This window comes from Alosa pseudoharengus, unplaced genomic scaffold (genome assembly GCF_046254945.1).
Source record: "Alosa pseudoharengus isolate Yale_2024_CS ecotype anadromous, Long Island Sound unplaced genomic scaffold, YU_APseudo_1.1 YU_APseudo_1.1_scf_7, whole genome shotgun sequence".
Taxonomy (NCBI): domain Eukaryota; kingdom Metazoa; phylum Chordata; class Actinopteri; order Clupeiformes; family Clupeidae; genus Alosa; species Alosa pseudoharengus.
The window spans coordinates 33,194,334-33,220,493 of NW_027468859.1; the positions used below are offsets into that span (position 1 = coordinate 33,194,334).

At 40.4% G+C, this 26,160-nt stretch overlaps 1 protein-coding gene across 2 annotated transcripts; it reads left to right on the plus strand.

Annotated features, from left to right (window-relative positions):
• Positions 1 to 25,073, plus strand: LOC143109339 (costars family protein ABRACL-like). 2 transcript variants are annotated; one of them, XM_076271996.1, is made up of 4 exons: positions 1 to 107; positions 522 to 610; positions 18,226 to 18,291; positions 24,447 to 25,073. In XM_076271996.1, the coding sequence occupies exons 3-4, from the start codon at positions 18,231 to 18,233 to the stop codon at positions 24,623 to 24,625; spliced, it is 240 nt and encodes a 79-aa protein (XP_076128111.1). In that variant the 5' UTR covers positions 1 to 107; positions 522 to 610; positions 18,226 to 18,230; the 3' UTR covers positions 24,626 to 25,073. The 2 variants fall into 2 exon arrangements, with proteins under 2 accessions (XP_076128111.1, XP_076128110.1); XM_076271995.1 differs by lacking the exon at positions 522 to 610.
• Positions 25,074 to 26,160: the final 1,087 nt, after the last annotated feature.

Sequence of the window (26,160 nt, forward strand, 5' to 3'; positions counted from 1 at the left end):
GAAATCCAGAAACGCCGCACTTCCGCTAACGTTGAAATCCATAAAATTGAGCTGGCAGCATCTTTCACAATTGACACATCTACATAGGCTATCACCTTTCAACGCAGGTAATATTTTTTGGTATTTAACTTTATCGTCACTACACTTAGATTAGCCTGTATTCAAAATGCCATAGCGTTATTCTTTGCCATCTTCAGTAACGTCGCGTAGGCTAAGCTTCCTAAAAGGGTGTTGTCTGCCAAACAAACTCATTTTTGCTTATTTGTTGTTTTCACAACCTGTATATAGATTACCCTGCTGTTAAGGGGCCTGATGTGCCTATGGGCCTATTTTTGGGATTTTGCCCGAAATTGCACAGCGTCTATTGTAATAGCTCCTGTGTCCTCATACTGTGACCGATCATCAAATGCCTGGTATCCCCTGAAAGCTGAGACCTTGTAGAATTTTTAGAAACTGTCAGAATGACCCTGTTATGTACTGTCAAGGTGCTACAGTAGCTGGAATATTGCTTTTTCTTTCAGGCGGTTATGTAAATCCCTGGAAATGGCCACATTTCAGATGTGAAAGTCCCTAAAATGGCCACTGAAACACATCAGAGGCCCACTCCCAGGTGTTGTGAAGATAAATATCTAAGGAAATGTTTGTACAATGAAGTATGACCCCTTTAGAGCCATTTTTGTGTGGAAATGCTCAGCTGGTTCAACCTCCACGTTCTTCTTCTTTGCCTGTCTTTTCGGCATGTTTTCTGCTTTCTTCTTCTTCAAAAGATCCAAATGATCCTTGAATTTACCCTTGGGGATCAATAAAGTATCTATCTATCTATCTATCTAACTGTAAAAATTGCGACTGTATTCCTCTGACGAGCCGGTCGTACTAGTAAGCTATCGTTACGCACAACGAAGGTGGACTCAATTTCCCAGAGTTCCCCTCACCGGAGGTGGTTGTACCATACGTCATTCGAAAGGTCTACTCGTTGGCTACAAGACGATCTTTGAACCATCCTCGTAGCTTGTCATAGGCCAGAGCTATTGTCAATCAAAGCTAACTTATCCATTAGGCAGCTCGCATAGACCTCTCCAGAATATATCCCGCCTCCTAACTTCCGTATCCATCCAACTTCCGGGCGTGGATTGTCCATAGACCTCTCCAGAATAAGTCCCGCCTCCGTAACTTCCGTATCCATCCAACTTCCTGGCGTGGATTGTCTATGGGGAATAACATGGCGTTTCGAAATATCATACCGGTAAAACATCTGTAGGTAGCGAAGTTGAAAAAGCTGGTGGGCAGATTGGCCTACATACTTCTGCCATATAGTTTCCACTGGATTTTTTGATTGTCGGTGCCGTTTAAGTAGTATACTATAGACTATACTACTCAAACGGCACCGAAAATCAAAAAATCCAGTGGAAACTAGATGGCAGAAGTGTGTAGGCCAATCTGCCCAGCAGCTTTTTCTACTTTGTCACCTACAGAGTTTGACAGGTACGATCAGCGAAAGAACACGCTGAGTGGTGTGAATCCCGATACATAGGATAAGCATACGAACTATGTGGTTTTCTGTCAGAGAAAAGTTATCGTTTGTTTTTTTACAAACTAAACGGTACTGTTTGGGTGGAATTATGCATCTTCTAAACGTAATGTCGACAAAACACGGTGGATATTCGGATTCTCGTGCTTCTTGTGAACAGTATGACACCAAGCAAGTTGGGGTAGCCTGAAGCCCGGGATGTACACAAAGGCTGTAATGTGAGGAGACACGGTGGTGGTGGGGGCATTTGGAAACGTGACTAGTGATACAAATTGTAGGTTTTAGCCGTTCGGGATGGGTTTCATTCAGTCGACACGGATCTCAAATGAATCCTGAGGCTCATGGCTTTCCAATGGTGTATGCCATGACTATGTAGCTAGCACAATGACTCGGCTACGATATACTTTACATTGAGATTAGTGATTGAACGAGTGATTTGGGTACCGACCCTGTGCTATGCAGAACGGGTGGGGCATTCATATATATATATATATATGGTTATCGTTCTTGGTGTGAACGACCCTAACCTATAGTTAGCGTGGGGGGGGGGGGGGGGGGGGCGGCTATGTGTCTAATTTGGGGGCCTGTGGGATTCGCATGTTAATTTTTGGAGAGTATTATATCTTTGTTCTAGGGGTTCTTAAGAGTAAAAAAAAATACGTCTACATTTTTTTTGAAGGTTTTGAAGGACCCAAATCAAAGGTCAAATTCAGAAAAGGTCAAATTTGGTGTTTTGTCCATAAACCTCACATTGCTGGTATTATAGCATATAGTCCAGTCATTTTAGGAGAAAGGGTTGAACAAATTGCACAAGCAAACTTAACTGATTTTGTAACCTCAATATGTCCTGAGTAAGGGAAAAAAAGCCCCGAAGAATCCCAATAGGGGAAAGTTTAGAAAAATACCTAAATAAACCCTATTCATGCGCCTATACAGTATTTTTCTCACGCAAATAGGGGGAAAAAATTAACCTTCACATATCACCATGAAAATTACTGAGTTGATTACTTACATCAAAACAAACAAAAAATGTATTAGAAGTTTTTTGAAATTGTTTGTGGGCAAACAGGGCATAATGTAATTATGTATAGCTAATGTATAGTGACTCAAAACGAATTGCAACATTTGACAAACAAATTGTCCAAGGCATGGAGGAAGATAATACATGTCTTAACTGGTATTATATCTCATCTAGAGGGTATATGCTTATAGAAAATATATGGTTTATGGTGTTTAATTTGTTTTCCCTGGACAGTATAGGCCAAAATGTATCCACTTTACACTAGATTCGCCTTTACTGAATAGAGGGCAATGTATTGTGCATGGCATAGAGGAAGATGGGAAATGTCTTAAATGGTGTTATATCTCCTCCGGAGGGTATATGCTTATAGAAAATATATAGTTTATGGTGTTTAATTTGTTTTGCCTGGACAGTATAGGCCAAAATGTATCCACTTTACACTAGATTCGCCTTTACTGAATAGAGGAGTATGTGTTATGCATGGTATGGAGGAAGATGGGACATAAGTTGATTGATGCTATATTTCATGTACAGTGCATATACTTTTAGAATATGTATAGTTTTGACTGTTTTATGACTTTGGTAAAACCATGACCCATGCATAGGAATGAATTGTTAATTATTAACCTTAAACTATATTTATTAGTATAGCATTTTTGCCAGATGTCACAACAATAGAGTCACTTGGAGGCTAACTGCAGTTATCCCATCTGCACTCTTCTGTCGAATTAGGACATGATCATGTCCATCTTCAACTTTGCCTTCACAATTTTCCTGCATTCACTAACATAAACATACTGTGTTGTCCGATTATTGTTTTAGACAAAAAATGTGCAAAGTAAAGGGGGAACCTACAGCCCCCTCTGATTGGACAGACATTATATCAGTCACCCCTGGGCAAGAGGTCAATTACTATAAGACTTGCAAAATGATGGACTGATACTTTAGTGTGATATACTGTATGTTTGAGTGACCTCTAAATCAGATTACATAAACACCAAACAACTTTCCTAGGCTGAATAATGCCTATGTGTTTGTACAGATTACACATTGTGGAACACTTACATGCAAAAAACCCACTTGGCTCTATTTAAAGATTCAACAACCATTTCCATTGATTCAAAGGGCCACAATGTAAAAATAGACACCAATTTTGCAACAAACCAGTCTGAAATAAGCCAAAAGAATTTACTCTTTGAAAATAAAAGAATGTTCCTCAACAATGCAAGATTCTAAAATTCCATGTTAAGTTAGATGGGGTCAGATATTCTTTAGAATGTGTATTCTACAACATTCTAATTACAGTTTTGTCAGTATTTGCTGAAGAATAATGCATAAAACAACCCTCATTTTAACATATTTCCACCGACTGGATTTTCATGGTCTTTTACTATGGTGTAAAGATCACCAATTGAAATATAAAAATGTGAAAAGAAATTCTGTTGCAATTAGTTTTGGGTTAGACTTTTGCCTAGACTATTAGCTCCGTTGTGATATTTATACAAATTAGCTATACATAATTACATTATGCCCTGTTTGCCCATGTTAACAAACAATTTCAAAAAACGTATAATACATTTTTTGTTTGTCTTGATGTAAGTAATCAACTCAGTAATTTTCATGGTGATATGTGAAGGTTAAATTTTTTCCCCTATTCACGTGAGAAAAATACTGTATAGGCGCATGAATAGGGTATATTTGGGTCTTTTTCGAAACTTTCCCCTATTGGGATTCTTCGGGGCTTTTTTTCCCTTACTCAGGACATATTGAGGATTCAAAATCAGTTAAGTTTGCTTGTGTTGCAATTTGTTCAACCTTGACCCCTATTTTGGCTTAAAATGACTGGACTAATAGGGTTTGGTGCCAAAAAGCAAAGATATTCTACAAGGTAGTTTGCAAAAGTGGGCCACATAAACAATACAACATTACAAAACATTTTTAGGCTGATGATTGATCTCTTTAACAATAAATTGTGCCTAAAATTTTCGAAATTGTCCGCTTAAAAAATAATACTTCAATATCAATACTATCAATTCATGCCTATTGGTGTGCTTGAGTGTAGGCCTAGCCTGCTCTGTCAGTTCTTGTCTACACCCATTCAGAGCACAAAGTGCAGAGATCTCTGTTAAATCAAATTTAATAGACTTTTACATTAGTATCAGCTGAAGTCTGTAAGGCCTTCCGTAGCCTATGTAAGTGTGAAGAAAAGAAAGGGTAAAGGATCAGATAGACAAACAGACAGGTGTGTGTAAGAGAGAGAAAGAGAGATACCAGCATGGACGGATTATGAACTTTCAGGCCCCTGGGCCCAGATGTATTAAGGGCCCCCCACTAATTGTTGTGGGGGACATATTTTTTACATTTATTTGATGTGATTTCCTGTATTCTGGTGCATTTTGGGGATGGCCAATACTTAGTTCAATCAGATTCATAGCCTATGTGTTGATATGATGTATTGATATTGAGGCAATGATTCCATGCAATGGCTTGGGCCCCCTGACTCCTTGGGCCCGGTAGGCCCGTGCAGTAATCCATCCCTGACTACCAGTGACAGTTGGCTGATGATAGCTGGCAGTGATAGAATTTAGAATATCAAATAACCTGAAGCACATAGTGCTCTGTTCTTCATGGTTGGTGATATTAGTGACCTTCTAGCAAGCACATTTTCATAGTTCATGGTGGCACAGTCTAGTTAGGTTATATTCTGAGGTGTGTCTTTCTGTTAGTCAGGTGATGGCACACATATTCTAAAAGAAATAGATTTTGGGCTATGTATCCAGTGGCAGATATGTGTGGACTGGTGAATGACCCATCACTAGAGACATATGCCAAATTTCTTGTTTTTGTCCATGAGAGAGTATGGAGATGGGGATCACAGATCAGCCAACGATTACATTGTTACAGTGCAGTTATTTTACAACAGAACAAAGCAGTTAGGCACAGGAACTGCTACAAATCCACCTGCAACAGTGATCTGCAGCATGCTAATATTCGCTACTAGAAATCATGTGAAGCAGGCAGGACTCAGTGTCTTCAGAAAAGACGTGATAGACCATCTTCTGAACCTGCAGCAACACCTGCAACTGCATCAAGTCCATCTAGAGGGACTTTGTACACTTGTTCAGCAGCAGCTGCTGCCAGCATAGATAAGTGCTTCTTCTGTCAGAAGCAGACAAAAGAGTGTCTTCATGAGGTGTCCTCTCAATCCAGGCAACCAACCAAGAACTATAAGTAATATTTTGTCAATGACTTAACAGGTAGCCAGTGTAAAGATGCTAGAATGGGGGAAATATGTTCATATTTTTTTGTGTGTGAGCAGCTTTTGTGTGTGTGAGCAGCTGCACATGAATAAGCTGTAAGCTCTTTAGACAGGTATTATTACAGCCAGCATAATAGCATTGCAATAGCATTGCAATAGTCTATCCTTGAGATGACAAAACATTAATTTCTCAGCATCTGGTAAGAATAATGACTTCCTTATCTTTGAAATGTTCCTTAAATGGTAAAATTAAGTTTTGGTGATCTGTTTTATGTGATTACTTAGTGCTAGGTCCTGGTCAATTATAACTCCCAGGTTTTTAACACTTGTGGATGAGGTCAGTGGAAGATCACTATATGTAGCCTGTTATGTGGATAGGATATCCCTCATCTTTTTGGAACCTAAAACCATGACTTCTGTTTTATCTGAGTTCAAAAGCAGGAAATTATTTGTCATCCATGTCTTTATATCTCTTATACATGTGTCAAGTTTGGCTAACGGGGTTAATTCATCAGGTTTTATGGAGAGGTATAGTTATGTATCATCTGCTAAACAACAGGGGCCCCAGTACTGAGCCTTGAGGCACTTTTACCATAATCTGGATAGATGGTTTATTATGGACCTGTACAAATTGTTGACGGTTAGGAAGGTATGATCTAAACCAAGCGAGTGCTGAGTCTTTGATGCCTATCAAATTGTCAAAAACTAAGTAGTATGTTATGGTCTATGGTGTCAAAGGCAGCGCTGAGGTCCAGGAGGACCAGTATCAATACAAGGCTAGGTTTTTTGAGGGAGGGCTTAACAACAGATTAAACAACTTAAACAACTGCGGTAGCTACATGCCCTAATATAATTATTTATAATCTAGAACAAAACATTATCCAGGAAGGGGAGACCAGTCTTAAGAAGGTGAGTACAAATAGGGTTTAGTAGACTAGTTGTAGATTTTGATGAGGAAATTGTGGAGGTGAGATCTAATATGTTGTGTATATGTAAATGAATTAAATGTTGTTTGAGGTCTCATATGTGATTATGTGATTTTGCTATCTTTCAGCAATGGAGTATGTGTATTTGGTGAAACTGATTGGTTATTGATCTTATCTCTAATTGTTTGACATACAATCATAATACTGACATACAATCATACTGTTGAAAATAAGAAAATAACTGTTTTGTGAACTTTATTCAACATAGCCAGTGATTAAGGTGAAATGTATGGTGTTAATTACAGTGAAATATACAATTTCACAAAAAAATAGGGTTAAAACAGGTAAAAAAAACGGAGACCTACTTTTTCTCCATGTTCAATGACCTCTAAAGACAGTCCAACCACTTTCCAAAAATTAACATTTCAATCCCACAGAAACCACATAGGCCCCCTGACTACTAGGGATGGGCAAAGAAAAGGCTTTGTGAAACACTGAAACGTTCGACACCCCAGCCATGAATTGTAGATGTGTTCCTGAACAAATTTGCTGTCAAAATGCTTCGTAGCAAAAGTTTCGAAATCTTGACACTGATTCCAAATGTCAGTTTACATCCCTACTGTAACCTAAACTCGGATGTTTAACAGCATATCCTACTTCCGCGTATTTGTTGGGTTTCATTCAGTAGACTATCACATGGTGTCATTGCATTAACCCTGTGAAACCTGATTATAAAAACAATGTTAACCTGTTAAATGCCAGACTTCCGATGCAGAAAACGTTTTAGTCATTTTTAAGGGAGATATATTGTAATGTTGGGCCCAGTTGGGAGATGAATGTTTGTCACTCTGCCCGAGCCATAGGGAGGAAAGTAATCGCCCCCTACTGGTTGCCGTCCTAAAGTATGGAAGCATATCAAGTACAGCTCGCTGCAGCCTGCGGGAAGCGATATTTTTTTCCCAGGATGGTAGGGGAAGACTGTCTGTGATTGGCCAATACCGCCCTACTCTGTCTGTGATTGGCTGGGTTATGCATGAGAATACGCCCTACTCTGTCTGTGATTGGCTGGGGTTATGCATGATTGACAGTTGCTGCCTCTCTGGCTAAATCTGACGAGAACGTTAAAAAATCAAAAGACAAAACTGATGGGCTTCTATCGCTAGTATCAGCCATGGGTAATTATAAAATATCCCACCTAAATGTCTGACAATGACATGTTTTAAGCCTGCAGCAAATAAACAGTCCTAAACTCCTGTTAATTATGTCAGTTCAATTTTATATTACCCTGATAACCTAGTTACCTTAATGCTATCCCTGCTATCTAGCACTTCAGGTTGCTATGCTAGTTGTCAGTTTGGTTCTGGCTCACAAGGATGTACTAGCTAGTAGCTAGCGCTAGCACTACCTATCAGTTTATAAAAATAAGTTGGGGGGGGGAAACCCCCCAAACCCCCTTAAATACCGTAACACTTATTCATCAAGCTATTTTACAGTCTTTGGTTGACAACTTCAACCCTAACCTTAATCAATGCAATCCTTGTTAGCTACAGGTTGCTATGCTAGTTGTCAGTTAGATTCTGGCTCACGAAGTTTAGATAGCAGCACCATGGCAGGACTACCCATATATAGAACACCTATCAGTAGGGAATTTAAAATAAGTTGGGGTTGAGTTGCGTTAAAATTGTTCAACGTCCACGACCAGAATGATGATTTGATTACTACCCATCTCCATAGAAACGGACAAGGTAGTAGCCGGCCAATCACAGGGCAGGTAGGGCGGGACTCTTCCCCTACCATCCTGGGAAAAAAAATATCGCCTGCTGGAAGCATAGACAGTAAAAGAAATGGACGAACAGACTCCATCGTTTTCAATGGGAGGGCACTGAGTCAAATAGAACGATTTTTCAGTTGGTCCCCCCAGTACTGCGCAGACTCACACTTAACTTCGTGACGTTAGCCATCGAACTGAATCTTGTAACTCATATGATAGATACACAGAAATTCTTCTCACACTTCCTTCGCCTTCAAAGTCATCAAAGTTAAACATTTATTTATGTATTATTATTAATATCATCCTCACCAAGTCGTGTTAATGTTGAAGCTACCATACATGATCATCTTCAAAAACAGTCATGCTAAAACAAAACAAAAAAGTTATAGCCTTGAAGCTAATCTTCTTTCCACTTTTCCGACCTACGGTCAATCCATTGAAAACCTCTGAAATGATTAACGTTTTTAAAAAAAATAGGTTTACTTTTTTATTATTATAAGGTTCCCTCTGTGTAATGCTTTACCTTAACGTACGGTCGTGTATGCCAGGTTTTGCTTATGAGTTACCGTCATAGACAGTAAGGTGGACTGAGCTTCTTATCCAAACAATACGGTTATCTCCCTACGGCGCGAAAGAGAGATTACGTCAAAGCTAGCTTCCCTCCAACCTAACAAGCTAACCATTCTTCTTACGGGTAACCAACGTTACGGACGAGGTAATGGAGTCTGTTTTGCCTTTGTAGTGTTTATGTAGATTACACAGAAGCTACAATATCGGCATAGGATATATGTTATATGAAGTTATGGTATTTCAAAAAAATCCTAGAATGAATGGACTTCTATGGGAGTTAGCAGAGAGGTGGTCCCTCCAGCCTACGTCGATTCTTCTACTTCCGCGAATTTGCCTGCCCCCTTGGCGGGAAGGCGAGGCTTGACATCAAGCCCCACCCACATCCAACTCAGCCATGTTTTCTTTGCCTACGTCACTCCCCATACGCTTTGGCTTTAGGCCTACTGCCGACAGCCAGGTAGCGAATTATATTGTTTCATATTAGATGATAGAAACTGATGATTTAGGCTAAACACAAATTACATTTCATGCAACAACAGTGAATTTTTCATGTAGGCCTAGGCTAGTTACTGTAATTGGGTTCGTGTAGGCCTACTTTTTCGTTCATTTGATTTCCGGTTTTGAAACAATAACCATGCACATTCACAAAAATTGGTCATTTTAAATATTGATGACAATGTGTTCAAACGGAAAACGAGCCATATTTCATTTAATTTAGCCCTCAAAAGTAGAATGGTGTGTTGTTTCATTATCATGGACTATCAGTTTAACAGCAAGAATTCTCCATTACAACCAAATAGCCTACAAAGGGGCGATTTTGCTTTATTAACAACAGGTGAACCAGAAACATGCATTGTGTAACGTTAACCGGTTAGATCAAGCTCGACATCCTCATCTCAAATAACGTTACGGTGTGTTTCCACACAACGAAATTGTGTGGAAACACAATCGCGTCGCTCTCATTGAGGTTGAATGGAGACGAAATTCGCCCTAGTTGGGCGAAATGAAAGCGAATCGCCGAGGCAGGCGAAACAAAGTTGGCCAAAGTTTAACTTTATTTAAATGAGGACCAATCAGGTACGCGTCTTTGTGTTTGGAGGCGGGAGTTACAAAAAAGTCTGACCAAGATGGCGGAGACTACCTGAGCTGTAACACGAACATTTGTATGTGATTAAAATGTTTCTACACGAACATTGGCACTTGTATCAACACGAATTGTGGTTTATATGCCACACAAACTTAGTCAGAGCACATACACCACTAAATAGACCACTATATATGTTAGTTTAAGCACTCGATCTTTTTAGCTAGCTGACAGGCGAAATGCTAGTATTTTAGGACATTGGATTGCATTGTAAACCTAGCTAGACAGCTAGGCTACATGCTGCAACACAGGTATGAAATATATTATGTCTTATTGACCTTGTTGTTTCTATGAACATGAATTGTTGTTTATAGGCAACATCAACTTAGTCGAGGCATAAAGACCCCTGGATATCTTCATTAAGTACTTAAACGTTTGAATTTGCTGATTAGCCTAATTAGCTCGCTTGCCACCACTGGCTAGACACTGCAGTCAAAAGGTTAGCGGTTTCGCCGTCACGCCCCCGAGGCGAAATTTCGCTGGCCGAAAATCGCGAGGTGTTTCGCTGTGTGGAAACACACTGTTATAGGCTACTGCCCAGATAGCGACCACCGGTAGATAGGCTAGCCTACTTGTCAGCAACCCGCGATGGTAACGTTAGGCCACCTGTGGCGTCATCTCTACACCATTGGTTTACGCATGTCACACTATGGCCTATAGGCCCTACGCTTCATTTCATTCACACAAACATCTCGACAGCGCTTTTACTTGGCACGAAGTTCTGGAAAAACTGTGCCTAGACCTTTTCCCACCCCTTCTCCCCTCTAGTCTAAACGGTGACCGTGTTGAAGAATTTAAATTGGTTGTTGTGGTCTATTCAGCATTTCTCAAAATATGGGTACGCAACGTGGAGACTGCAGGTCCGCAGAGTCGTGGATTGAAATTAGGCTGCGCAGTTGATCAACATACCGCGGACCGACAAAAAAAGAAAACAAACGTTTCTGCTATCGATGTCATTAAACATGGAGCCATACAATAAAGTGGTGGTATGAGCGTTCATTCAATGCAGGTGTCTGCGCAAAAGAAACTGAAACTAATCTATAGCGTTGGTATCAAAGCTCCGCTTCATCCTGTTGAATGGCATTTAATTTTTTAACGACACTAGAACGACGTTGATTTTTGGAACTTCCATAGAAACAGAGCAGAGACTGTATAATACTGTAGCACTGAGTATTTCAAATTTGAATATAACGTGGCCAAAAGCTATTGTGGCAGTTATCTGTTAAAAATCAACAGATCAATGATTTACGCCTATCTGCTCGCCAAAAAAGCTGCTATTCCTTACATTCAGGCATTCAAATTAAACTTCATTAAAAAACAGGTATTTTTGTTCTCCATTTCCTACCAGTGCATGATGCTTGTGTGGCAAGAGCGGTATTTTAGATAGCCTGACTACGCCACTCTGGGAATTTCACCCAGAGAAGTATTGATTCAATTGTAACAAGATTAAGTAATGGCACACAAGTTTGTCTACTCAGAATGCAAGAGACGTGGTTCCATCCATAAAAGTATATTTATTAACAAATAGTTACTACAAAACGACTAACAGATAGAAGGATACCAGGGCTGAGGCTTACTGGGGGAGGCAGATCACCATAGGCCGGGGGGAATCCCAGGAAGCCACACACACACACACACACACACACACACACACAACAAGAAAGATCCACTGCAACGAGCACACGTGAACACAGCACACAGGTATGGGACACCACCACCTGAGGGGTACTTCTACCCTCCCCTTGGGCTCTCAGCTCCTGGAAACAAAATAATAAATGGTAAACACACACATAACAGTGGTAGGGTACCACAATCTCAGGTGATCTGCAGCAACAGAGGTGGCCTCCTACCAGTGCCAAAATCATAAACCAACAGCAAACAGACATAAATAATTAACAATCAACATTCACATTAACACATGGTTACAGTCATACACATTAATACACGATTACATTCATTCACGATCACGCCAGACCAACACTAAAAACAGGTGTCTGCGCCCGCCACTGCCGCTGCTTCGGTGCCACAGCACGCGAATGGTGAAGCAGGAAACAATGTCTTGACAACGGATAATACACGGACCAAAACTCAGCAAAGCAGCAGTGAGCACCATGCACGTCCAGATGACTTAGGCCCACAACACCTACACGACAAAAATAAGATTAAAACCGGACAAACATGAGAAACAAGTTAAATACCTCAATAGGCTACATACCGGTGTAGCAGCGACTCATCACTTGAGGCAGGGTGTATGTTCCCGAGAGTGCACCGTGGTGGAACAAGCCATGCACCAAGACAGCATGGAGGCCAGTGAGGCAAGCATGGATGGTGCTATAAAACCAGGATTGCAGATATTAACCTCCCGAAACAAGTAACAACGGTAGCGCAAGAGGGAGAAAAACACAGAGATCTCATACCGGCGTGCGTTGGGAAGTGACAGAGGCAGGTGTCCACCTGGGCAAACGCTACCTACCATTTTATATGGTAGCCAGGTAAACTTATTGGCTAACCAATCAGGGAGTGATTATGGAGCGCTCCACCCCTTAATCCTGCTACACTTGCATGAGGGAAACATCCCAAAACAATAGCACTCATAAAATTGTTGCTGTTTTGAGAAGTATTTCTTTTCTTATGTAAGCATCATGCAACCATGCAAAAGCAATGAAACTAATTATACCTTACATTAGTAAAGCAGTCCTCTACAAGTGCATGTATAACAATATAGGCATAATAATGATTGTGATAATGACAATTTGATTGGGGGGGGGGGGGAGTGGGTTGGGTATGTGTAGATGAGCCCAAAGTCTGCCATGACTGGGCCTCAGGTCAAAGAAGTTAAAGAAAGGCTGATCTATATAACCTGCATCAGATTGAGGTTTGCAATGATGCACCTGAAGGCATGGGTTGAGGACCCAGTCAGTTACGTCACAATATGCACATTTGTTTAAATTCATACCTACGTAATCACCATGACCAAAATTGTACTTTTTATTTTACTTTGAATCTTGAAAAAAAAAAATACCTACCTACCGACCCATTTTTTTTTATTTTTTTGGCTGTTACTGCAAACAAGAATATTTTTAAGGATGGCCTTATCATAGGCATGTTACATTCATGACATGAAAAGTGGAACTTATAGAACGAAAATGACAAATGACTCAGTCGGCTAAACGTTTTAAACTTGCGCAAAACTGATGAACCCAGCATCGGTGCGTCGCATAAATTAAAACACAAATTGAAGCCGCACAGCTTGACCATTGGACAATCCTACCACAAAACCTTTCCATAGGCATGCAACGTTTATGACATAAAAAGTGGAATATGAACGCATTTCATCACACCTGACAAACGGGGCTGTGGCCGCGATTTGTCTGATTTATTGAGCTCTCAGCGCAGTGCTGACTTGCGCGTCTTTGATGAGCGTATACGAAGGAAAGCCCTCTAATCGGACAGGCAAGACTGACAAGTAGGCCAGCCCGTGGCTACGCGTAGCCTATGTCAAACAGGTGCTTTCTCTTCGACCTCCACAAATTAAGCTACAGTTAATTCCGTAGTCGTTTGAATAAGTTTGCGATTGACACCGCGACTGACAACGTTGTGATAAATAGGCATTCTAACTTTTGCAAAGTCAACTTGAATGCATCCATTTTGAACAAAGTTGTGTAGTAGGCTACACCGCGCCAGTTGTAGTCTGCATGAAGTTCTTGCACAAGCCACCGTTTTGATTTCCATAGGGGAGATGCGGGCTGAACCCGCTTGAGGGAGAGAGGTGCAGGGAGAGAATGGGTGCTCTACACTACGCACATCTCTATGAAATAATGTAGCCTAGACTAATCCGTATTTTAAATATTTTAAATAAGCAATCATGGAAACAATAAGTCAATAGGCTAGACAGATATTGTGAGTAGGCCTAATGCAGGAATGGACGTTACAGTTATAACGAATTACTGAAATTTAAATTGTAATGTGTTACCTTTAGACGACCCCCAACACTGGCCTATTAAACTTTGGTGGATGATGGACAGATGTCAGTGCCCTAGCCTAATTTACCCTCGGAAATAATTCTACATTGTCTTTATACATTTGAATTTTGTAGAATGTAGCACTAGCAGCTCGCCCAGTTTCATTGCGAGTCCTGGCTCTCTCTGCCGACTGCCTCCCTCCCTCTCGCCGCCAGCAATTTGTGACGTAATACAAAAAAACATGGCTGACTTGGATGTGGGCTGGGCTTGATGTCAAGCCCCACCTTCCCGCAGGCTGCAGCGAGAGGCTCCTCAAGCATATGGGTAGCTTTATTCAAATGAGAATGCAATCTGCAATATAATAATTCAAAAAGACATTACATTATGCAATTGACCGATCCCAAGCCCCGCCCCCTTTTACTATGTCACAATGAGGACTTCGGAGGACCTCGGTCAACCTCGGTCAATTTTGAATTTTTCTAGTGTCCATTCTGTATGACAATACGCCAGTTATGCGAATGCTATAATGCTTCTTTTGCGAGTAGCCTAAGTAACTTAATAACTAAAAAGCTCAAAAAGGTTCAAAGATAAGCCTGGGATACTTGTAGAAGTGACATCCGATATCCTGACCGGGTGAAACGTTAACACACATAGGCCTAACTTGGCATAACTTTGGATAGGCTGCTACTTTTCAGTAAAGAAATCTGAGTGTGTACGAAAATGTTACCTTTATTTGTGTTCATAACTACACACAAAAACATAACGAAATCTGGTTTCCACTGATGAAACGACAACATAAGCCTACGCAAAAAATGATACCTACCTTGCAGGAACTGAACTCGCACATTCATACGATTGAAAGACGCGCAAAAGGCTACACCCTCAATCACGTATCGCTTTACACACAACAAGAATACTTTCAGCTTTGCTACCTTGCCATGTTTAACTTGGGATAGAAGACTGTTCACAGAAATAAGCTAATGATAATTTTTTCAACAAACGCAATAAGCCTGCGATGCATAACTGATGCCTGAACGAGAGATATCCAATGTCTTCTAAAGATCGAATCATGTGCAGATTCAAAACTATGCCTTGCTATATAGGCTATGCAGTCTCGAAATCGCCAATATTAGACCTAGGCTACTACATTGCCCACGTTTAAATTAATTATAGCATATAAGCGGGCACTGATGAAGTCTAGTGCAAAACAAATTACGTCTGCAAACTGCAGATAGGCTATGTCATGCGTGATATGGATTTGAGCTCGGAGTGGTTTCTTTTCAATACTTGTATCATGTTTATTTGAACTCTTCCTTCTAAAGCAGCCATTCAAAATAATAAGTAAGCTATCGGCCTACCGAAGAGAAGCTATCTCTCCACCTCCCCAACATGAGCTGCTTAACAGGCTAGTCACTCTCCCAAGTTGCGTGGGAACTTGGATCTGCAGCACTTGGTCCCGTCTTCTATTAATCCTCGAAATATGGATAGATTTTGTTATGGACACGTCAACACCATATTTTTGAATCAGAGTCACATCTGCAGCAAATAAGGTAAACTACCTGCTCATGATAACGTAGCCTACTAATTGTTTATCCCCAGTTAACATGCATCCCATTAAGATCCACGACACCGGATAGGTTTGTCCTCAATTTGTGGTGTTCCACCTCGTTGATAACAGCGGACATTGTGAATGTGTCCATCTGCATACTGAAGGCCTTTTTGACCTTTTTGAATATCAATATTACTTGACGCCCAGAAATCCAGCATACACTGTTGCACTCGGCTAAATGGGGGTGCGGCTGTCCCCATGTTGAACACGCATTCTCGCACACTTTCCTGCAAACTTGTCCGACTTAGCAATAGTAACTATGGGACTGACAATGGGAGGAGGGGCTTGGGATCGGTCAATTGCCAATTCATTGGCAAAATGGAATGCAATTCAATCCATGTTTATTCTATTTTTTAACCAAAATTATTGGAATTGATTTTAGGATTTCATTGTCACTTTGCAGGTTAAAATACAATTTGTTGGAAATTATTGCAAATTGCAATATTAAATTGCATAATGAATTGGCAATTGCATAATGTAATGTCTTTTTGAATTGCATATTGCAGATTGCATTCTCATTTGAATAAAGCTACCCATATGCTTCCATACTAAAGCTTAGCAAAGTTAAACAAGTACACCTCGAAAGGGAAACTTGGCAGGATTAGCTATATTTCCTTAGCCTGGCTCCGCCCTCCTACGTACTTCCGCTCAATTTTCCCTTCAGTATCGTCTTGGTCTGCGGTATATTCACAGTTTCTCTCCTGCAAAAATCTGCATGTCCAATCAGCGAACAGAGGGAATGGCTGAGAACGATGACGTTGAGGTTGTGCGCTAGTTTGAGCCAGACATACGTCACGACCAAACGTTAGCGATTGGTTATGGCACATCCAGAGTGGCTCTGGGCAGATCTTCAACAGAGTACTTGCCTTCAAGGAAGTTAACGCTTGGCAATGGAAAGTGGCCAGACTGTACATAATGAAATGTACAAGAGTCTGGTAGGACCTGGATAATATTTCCCCCTCGACGACTAAAAAAGAGGGGCCAGATTGTGGTGGAACGCATGGACAGAGCCCTGCGTAACGACCGAGGCACGCACAGCCAATGGCCTTGCATAGCTGCAGTATAAAATTGGACACGGTGTTGTGGAAACGCCTCAGTTCCCTTCCTCGTTACTTCCTGCTACGTCCCTTTGACCTCCTTGTTGCACTACTACCTGTTGCTGGCAGTAATTGGTGCCGTTCGGTGGTTTGTACCGGTGGAGTGCTTGCATTACGTTTTTGTCGAGGTGATCTTCCAAAACTGAAGAACTCGCAGGAGCCCAGCTGAGTGTCTAATCTGAGAGGGAAACAGCTGATTTCCTGATACCGTGGGTTTGGGGCTAGTGACCGCAGCTGTTTTGCCATGCTTTGAATTTTGCACCTGAGCTCTGCTGTCATTGTGGGCGTAGATACTCTGGGGCGCGTTTCCCAAAACCATAGTTGCTAACTAAGTTAGCAACTTTGTTGGTTGCAATGCAATTTCCCATTGCCAACCAACTAAGTTGTTTACCACGCTCAGAGTTTAGTGCTGGGCTGGTGGGTGCCTATTTCCAACCTTTCTCATGGCACATCAACGGTTAGACCAAGAATTCTCTTCGCAAATCAAAATTCTGGAGCTCCAAGCGGATTTGTACACGCAGCCTTACAACATTGTTTACAGCTCTTTGAGTCATGGTAAAATGTAATTTTTGGTACATAGCTAATTTAGATACACTTATGATGAGGGTCCTTTCTTTAGGAATCTGCTGTCTTGGTTTGTATAGAAATGAATATTAAGTGACACGCGTAAGAGGTTGGAAATACGGGACGGCTGGTAATAGGTGACGTTCCAATTTAAACTTAATTCATGATGGTCTCTTTAAATTTAATTCATAATGGTCTCAGAAAGGTCCTAAACATCATACATTTAACTTGTTCAAACCTACAGAAACCATGTAAATGCCTAAGCTTGTCTTAAGTTTAATACTGAGTTGAATTCCTTGAGTTTAATATCAAGGATGACATTTTACTAACATTCCTTTTACTTGGGATGTACTTTTGCCTACAGGGACTGTAAAAGATGGACCAAACGTGGGCCATAGCTCTCTTTGGTGGCCGAATAGCCTATCTGGGCCAGAAACAGCATAATGTTGAGAGTTCAATCTCAGGTGCCTCCAAGTAAAGCAAAGCGTTGTAGTTGTCCGAGTTATCCCTGTAGTTCACTGTAAGTTGCTCTGGATAAGAACATATGACAGGCCAACATTGAACATAAAGATGTTCCAACTTAATTAGCCTTTTCTGCACATTTTCTTCCTCAGTGTTTTTAAAACGTACTGTAACTTGCTTCAGGCAAGGCCTTTTAACACTTTTTTTACAGTCATGTAATCTGTTTTAAAAAAGGAAATTTGCTTTTCTACTTACCAGTGGTGGGTTGATTCAAAATTGGCTCCTCTTCCATTAATGATTTCTGTTTTACAGTGACAATGAATGTGAATCACGAAGTGTCATTACTTGTGGAAGAGATTCGGCGCCTTGGCACTAAGAGTAAGAATTTTGTATGAACTTTCTTCAGTACATTTCTCGAAGACATGTTATGAAAGCGTTAGCTTGTGAAACTCTCACCTCTCTTTTGAAAATGGTGTATGCAGGGTTAAACATATAGGCCTGTAGTGCAAGAATGTTGCTTTCCCATTTGTTTGAGACCCAAAAATCTTGTTTGTCCACACTGGAGTTTTTGCACTCAACTCCTAGACCAGGGGTGTCCAAACTTTTTGACTCAAGGGCCACATTGGGTTTTGACATATACATACATACATACACACACACATGCACTATTTTTTGTTGTGTGGCCCGCCGGCCAATTTTCAAAACCCAACGTGGCCCTTGAGTCAAAAAGTTTGGAGATAATATATATATATATATATATATATATATATATATATATATATATATATATATCTCGTTTGTATAATTTAAATGACAAAGTAATTTAGTCAGTGTTGTAGTACTCGAGTCCGAGACTTGAACTCGAGTCCGAGTCATTAGCTAAATTTAGAGACTCGTGACTTGACTTGGACTTAAGCACTGATGACTCGAACTTGGACTCGGACTCGTGCATTCGCACTCGCGATGACTCGTCGAGGACTCAACTTTTTTTTGTAATACATCATAAGGCTATAATTGTAGTATGTCATTAGGCTATTTTTAGTTTAGTTTATTTTAGTTCAAGGGAATGTTAGGCTACTGCTTCGTGTCATAGGCTACATCGCAAGTCACATCATGTTCACATGCAAAGCAAACTAACGTTAACTTTAACACCAAAATGCCTGGAGATATGGCCGCCGCTATTTCAATGTAGTAGGCTATTACCAGGCAATATTAGTTATCATACATGACATAACATTACCTAAGATTACACTCAGCCTAGGCTAAACAACACACACTGCTGCTGGATAGCTGATCATCGTGACTTGGTGAACAGTGTTTTCCCTGACTGACGCGAGAAGCGAGGTTCCATTCATTCATTTTCATTCAGGGCGTGCCCTGCCGTAGCCTGGGTGCCATTCCGAACTTAGAATTGAGTATGACTACGGCTAGCCCTGCCGTGCTTCTGTCTGTTAATTTGCAGCAGGCTATTATCGGATGAAAGAAAAATAAACTAAACGTTTTCCCGATCAAGATATAGCATAGCCTACTTCTTAATTTTGGTGTCATAAAATATAGAAGCATAACATTAAATTGCTTAGTAGAGTGTCCATGTAGTGTCAATGTAGGCCTACGTGTCTGCGCAAGTGAAACTGACAAACTGAACCTCTCGTGGGTAGGCCAGAAACAACTATATTTAAAACCACGAATGAACTGGATTACTGTTACTGTTCAAACGAGCGATTTGATAGCCTAATCCACTGCACGAAAAAAAAGGAAATAGCAACGTGTTCTATTTCTAACAGGTGAATATCGTAGCAAATAGTATGGCGATGGCAGCTTAAAAAAACATTTATTTCACTCATCTCGCTGAAATGAACGTGGCCTTTGCACAAATAAATTAATTAGGCAGATGATCTACATCTTCGTTAACCTAAAGCTAGTTTTCATCTCTATTGTTGACATGAAATATGTCTACATAGTGTCAGTGAAGTGATAACATAATTATGCAGTTGCCGGTAGCCAGTGTTCACGTCAGAAATAAGCTACCAAGACGGGCCCTGCTCCTGTCCCTCCCAAACTGCGCTAAAATTGTGTAGGCTATTTAACAGCCAGAATTTTAAAAAATGCCCTTTTATGATCCACTCTACCTCTTACAAAATAGGCCTACTCCAACGTTCATCTAGCTCTTGTGATGTATGAACTTCTACAACACTGCCTATACAATTGTCAGCAGTCAGTAACAGCATAATGTGACTTAATGGCCTGTGTGATTGGGATGTGGATTGCTCATTTATTATGAGTAGGCCTATAGGCTATGGTATTCTCTCCAATATAATAAATACAACACATTGGGTTTGGCAAGAAATTTGGCAATACTACTTTCACACAAGTGATGGAACCCCTGGAGACAGAAGATTGTCCGTTTTGCTTTTAAGGATTTCATCTGCAATGGAAAAAAATGGAACGACATGTAGGCTATGCTTACTTTAGTGCTGGACTTGGACTCGACTTGATCAATAGGGACTCGACTCGGACTCGACGTGGATCAATAGTGACTCGACTCGGACTTGACTCGGATGAGTAGTGGACTCGACTCGGACTTGACTTGGAATTTTTTTTTAATGACTTGACTCGGACTTGAACACTGAGGACTCGAACCTGGACTCGGACTCGAGGAATAGTGACTTGACTACAACACTGTGGCTAGTGCTGTGCCTGGCATGTGCCCTCTCACAGTTTATAAGTGGTCAGTAGTGGGAACTACTGTTGCCATCGTGATTTTCTTTTAAAAGTTTCTTATTTAAAATGTAGATATCAATTATCAACAATGACAAGCCAGCTGGAACCTGCTGTGATCTCTCCCTCTCTTGCATGCACGCTCAAATGTGTTCCCAATTAAATGGAGTAGGCTAGCATAACGTAGTTAGATCTGCTGCAAAGGAGATGCTATGTATCTCGACAGTGACATTATAATCGCTCTCTAAGAAGAGTGTAAAGCAGTTTGCAGTAGCCTAAAGTTACTCACAACGTAGTTGAAGTTCCCCTGGGGATCAATAAAGTATCTATCTATCTCTCTATCTCTATCTATCTATCTATCTATCTAGTGCTGGGCGGTATGACCAAAAATGTATATCACGGTATTTTTCAAAATTCTTACGGTTTCACGGTATATGACGGTATTTTTTCCCCATGCATAATCAGATGTTCACAGCATTTTCTACAGGTTGAGAGAGGAATTGCTGCAGTACATTGACTAAGGATGGTCTATTTTACTGTCATGATGTAGATTAACTCCACACTAGTGGTAATGCAGTTTTGCATGGCCCCAGAAAATGATGCTGTTTACAAAGAGCCACTCATGATTCTAATGAAGAATCTAATCAGAATGCAAAGACAACTGCAGTCAAAATACAGAAATTTTACCGTGCAAATTTCACAAACATCTTGTATAAAATCAATACAAAAAGTAGTGCAACTTGCAATAATTATATTTTTTTGAAAATTATACAATTTAAAATAAAACCTCTCTGCTAATATGCTTACTCTGTCAAATAGGCCTATCAGAAACATGCCTTGTTGTTATTGTGTGGTTTACAGTGGTCGGCTAACGTTAACTTGATGTGGATGTCTTGTTAGCCTGCCATGAGCTTCGGTTCGGCATTAAAGGAACCGTATGTAAGACATGTATTTCAATTAATCATAAAATGGTCCTGGTATGTCACTAGACATTAAGAAATCATGTTCATTTCAAATACTTATATCACTGACAACAGCAGTCCGGCCAAGATATTGTCATTTAAAAAGTGAAGTTGCAGCCCTCAACTGATGTTGATGTTGTGTTTTGTCATGTCATGTTGTGTTTTGGCCTGATGCACCACCCTCTACCTATCTACTAATCACAAAGTCAGTAGTGTTTCGGCATCTGGGTTGGCAACCTTGAGTCAGGGGGGAGGGGGAGGGGATACACCGCTCTACAGTAATTTGAAAATGATTGCAGTACCAGTTTTGGCCACAATCTTACATACGGTTCCTTTAACAAAAAAATTCGTTTTGGTGCACTGACAGTCAGGATCATTTCTAACTAGCCAGCTAGTATTGCTCAGTGCATGTCTATAACACATGATTTACTTGCTACCTGGATAATTTCAGCGAATATTCGTAAGGTGAGATGAATGATAAGAACATTAAACTTCACTGTGTTCGGTGGGTTGCTAACTAACGACATCACCTACTAGCCAGCTAGTTACAGCTGTTGAACAATCTCAATAGAATTTTCGTGACGGTAAATCCCTTTCAATACAGTATCCCTTAACGTTTTTCCTTAACTAAAGAAACAATTTAAGGTATTCTGTGCAACACCCTTAAATAAACCCCTTACCTAAGGAGAAATTAAGCCTTAAGGGTCATACTTCAGGGGAAAAACTTATGCTGTTTTGTGTTTACCCTCACTATGCCTCGCAGTGGCACCATGCGTGCGTGTGAAAAAAGTCCAATCTGAAACGTTGTGTAATCAAATACACCGGTATAGACCCTTTCAACAAGGTAAACAAAAACAATGCTTGAACGTTCTATTTGGGCCCCAATCTACTTCCTCTGCATTAAGATAACACATGGAATGTGGGGCCAATTATGATGCTGATAATGGAACTCTCTTGAAAGGGTCCATAGAGTGTCCCAGTGACGCCACTTCCACTTGCCTTCCAATTTTGAACGCCAGTCTATGGCGAAAAAGAAATTATTTTCTGGTCCCGGTTGACTTGTGCCTTGAATTACCCATATGACATTTGTCAATTTTAAAGACAATTTTTCATGTAAAGACATTTGCAGTTTGTTTCGTAACTATTGAATTACAACATTGTGAAAGATCGTAATTCCAACGACTACAAACCCATCAATCGCGCTAGTGACGTTAGCTCATTCACAGCACACTAGATTGTACAAGCATACCAGCAACAGGTCTTAATTGGGCTTTCCTTGCCGATGAAAATACCATGAGTCAGAGGATTAAACACATCAGGTAAGTTGTATTCGTCCATAGACTATACATTAGATACTGTTAAGTGACATAGCAGGCAGCAAGATGCAACTTTAACTAGCATAATAGCTATCAGCTAGCTTCTAATCTTATCGTTTCATTACGTTGGTGACGTACATCGTTCGAGATGAGAGATGTAGTCCACTGAGCGGATTCGTACAAAACCAACATAACTTTTGAAGTCTATCGAACAACAGTACTTTCTTGACGTGAAAAATTATCTTTTAAATTCACACACATCATATGTGAAATTCGTGGCACAATTCATATGGGACCAAAAAATAATTGTTATCTCTCCATTAACTCCCGTTCATATTTTTTTGAAAGACAGGTCCCTTGTAGCGGAAGTAAAACGGAAGTCACTGGGACACTCTATGGCGGTATATTAAAAATTCATATCATAACGAAAATATACACCGGTAGGGCCTATACGGTGTGAACCGGTATACCGCCCAGCACTATATCTATTTATCTATCTATCTATCTATCTCTCTCTGGAAAAAAATAGTGAGCGGCCTATGATGACCTAATTAAATGCTCGGCAGGCCGGATTAAAGTGCGTGGCGGGCCGGATCTATGATAAACTAATAAATGCTCTGCGGGCCAGATTAAAGTGCGTGGCGGGCCGCAGTTGGCCCGCGGGCCGTAGTTTGGACTAGGGTGACCAGACGTCCCGAAAAATTCGGGACAGTCCCGATATCCAAGCAGTTGTCCCGAATCCCGAATTCTGCCCTAATTGTCCCGAAAATTATACTCAATCAGAATACTGAGTAGTTATTTTCTGATAAACATTAAAAACTGTCCGTAGAGAGGTTGAGTCGACTGCATGCAGCCCCCGACGGCAGCTAAGTGTCTGGGTGCAGCCCGGCTACTTTGTTTCTTTTTGACGTTCTATAATTAGGCGCGAATATGCACTGATTTCGCGAAGCCAGGGACATTGAATGTGCAGGCAGCGCAGCAGGCAGAGCCAGCGTGTGTGCAAAAAAAAATACGTTGGAAGTTCGGCCTAATGTCCATGTCGTTTTAACATAATCTACTTAATCTAACAATTATTTTGTATTCTTACTTAATGACCCATCATTTTGGCAAGGCTTGTTATTAGCGTTAGGCTATTATCCTTATTCTGAAAGGTCTGATTTGCACTGTTACGCAGTCATTGTTTTTTTTTTTTTTTCCCACAATGACATTTTGAGTTCATGATTTCTCTGTTGTATTTTGAGGCAGACTTGCTGTTTGAATAAAAATGTGTTTTGGTACAGGTTTGAAAATTCGCTGTAGGCCTACCATCCCCCGCACCCCCCCTGCAAAAAAAAAAAAGCGTCCCGAATTTCAGCCAATCTCATCTGGTCCACCCTAGTTTGGACACCCCTGTCCTAGACCATTTCTTCTAAAAAATGTAGGGAAATCTTTGATGGTCAAGCAGACCGCATTTGGCTGATTGACAAGGTCACACTACTGCCTCAAGTCTAACTACCTTAGAGAGGTAATCTGGAGAATACTATATGCTTTTTTTCAGATGCAGATGGGAAGATCAGTGTTACATTTGGAGTACTTTGCAATGATGATAAGTGTGCCAACTTGTTTGAAGTCCTTGTGGGGACCTTGAGGGCAGCCAAGAGGAAGAAGATAGTAACATATCAAGAAGACCTGCTTCTTCAAGGTGTTCATGACGATGTTGATGTTATTCTCTTGTAGGATTGTCAACACACTATTTCCTCTGTATTTAACAGAGTTTAAGCAATGCCTTCAGTATCCCTTATCAATCCATTTGATAATGCTATGATGTCTCATTTTGATATGGAAATGTCCAAATTTTTTAAGAAATCATTTTTAGCCACAGGAAAGACTGTATTGTGCAATTATGTCAGTTGCAGACTTGATGCTCAACCAGTGATTTCATTGGTAATCCTTTTGATATTACCACTAATGCCAAAACAGAGGTTCACTCTTTGTTATAAATACAAGAATGTCTATCTTTTGATTTCCATGTCTTGTATCATATTAAATCAGACCATTGTATTGTACAGTTCATCCAAAGAATAGTAATAAGGCAGATTTGAGTCACATCCACATAAATGAAATTGTCTTTCATACACATGTTAAAGCATTTTAAAAAAATAAAATGTTTCTGTATGGAATTAAACTAAGCGTTAACTTTGTTGTAATATCAAACTTTTGGCAATTTAAAGCAACACCAAAGAGTTGTTTGTACCTTAAAATAATGTTTCCATTACAAAAAAATTGTTTCCGTGGTTCATCAACTCGTAACAGGGTGAACGGCACTTCTGCATTCGCTTCGCGGCCCTCTATCGGCTATAACCGCACTATGTAAGTTTGCCAGATCGGGTAGCGGATCTGTAGTTCGATGGAATGAGACAGAAGAAACTACAAATTTGACATGCATGATGTCGCAATACATCGTACTTTCATAAAATCATGCAATATATTCTACCTTGTCTATGGACATCGTTATTTGCAAAGCCGTTGCTGGATAAACAAATAGCGTGTGTGCGACAGAGGAAAAGTTCTTAACTTATTCAAATAATATCTAATTGTATTTATGGAAGCTGGTTACAAACCAGAAATCCACCATGTCTATAGAAAGAAAGTATTTTAAAATCCCAACATGTAAAAGTTCTTCAATAATTAATTGCATCATGAAGTTTGTCTAATGCACAACTGGACTTACTTGTGTCCATGTTTACATAACTGGATGTTTCATTAAACAAACAGGAACATTACACAACAGGTTAACTGGCACCACTAATAAGTAAAGATGCTGTGGCATTCAGTGGAAATCTGTGAACAGTGCTTGTTAGAAATCCCAGTACTTTCCCCCCTGCCAAATTGAGACACGCCCCCTTGCATTCCACCTGCACTAAATTAGGTAATTAACCTGAGACTCCAGTGTTTCTCTCAGTAGCCTACAGTGGTAGATGGCTCTCAGTTTGCAGTGGCGGTATCCTCATCCAGCTCGAGTGGGTTGTTGCGTTTGTGAATTTACACCAACAATAACACTCAAAGAAAACCAAAGCTGGAAAATAAATAAGAGTTAACTGGAAAACTGGATTCATGTGTTTTAATCGACACATCATTCTGGCAGCACCCATCCACACCAGCCACCACTCCTCAATACTTTACATGGTCCTTTGCTCGCCGGAGAGGCTGCTGGAATGATGACTGAAGATAACCCTGGAAGGCTGAAGAGATCTGCTAGAACTGTGCGACCT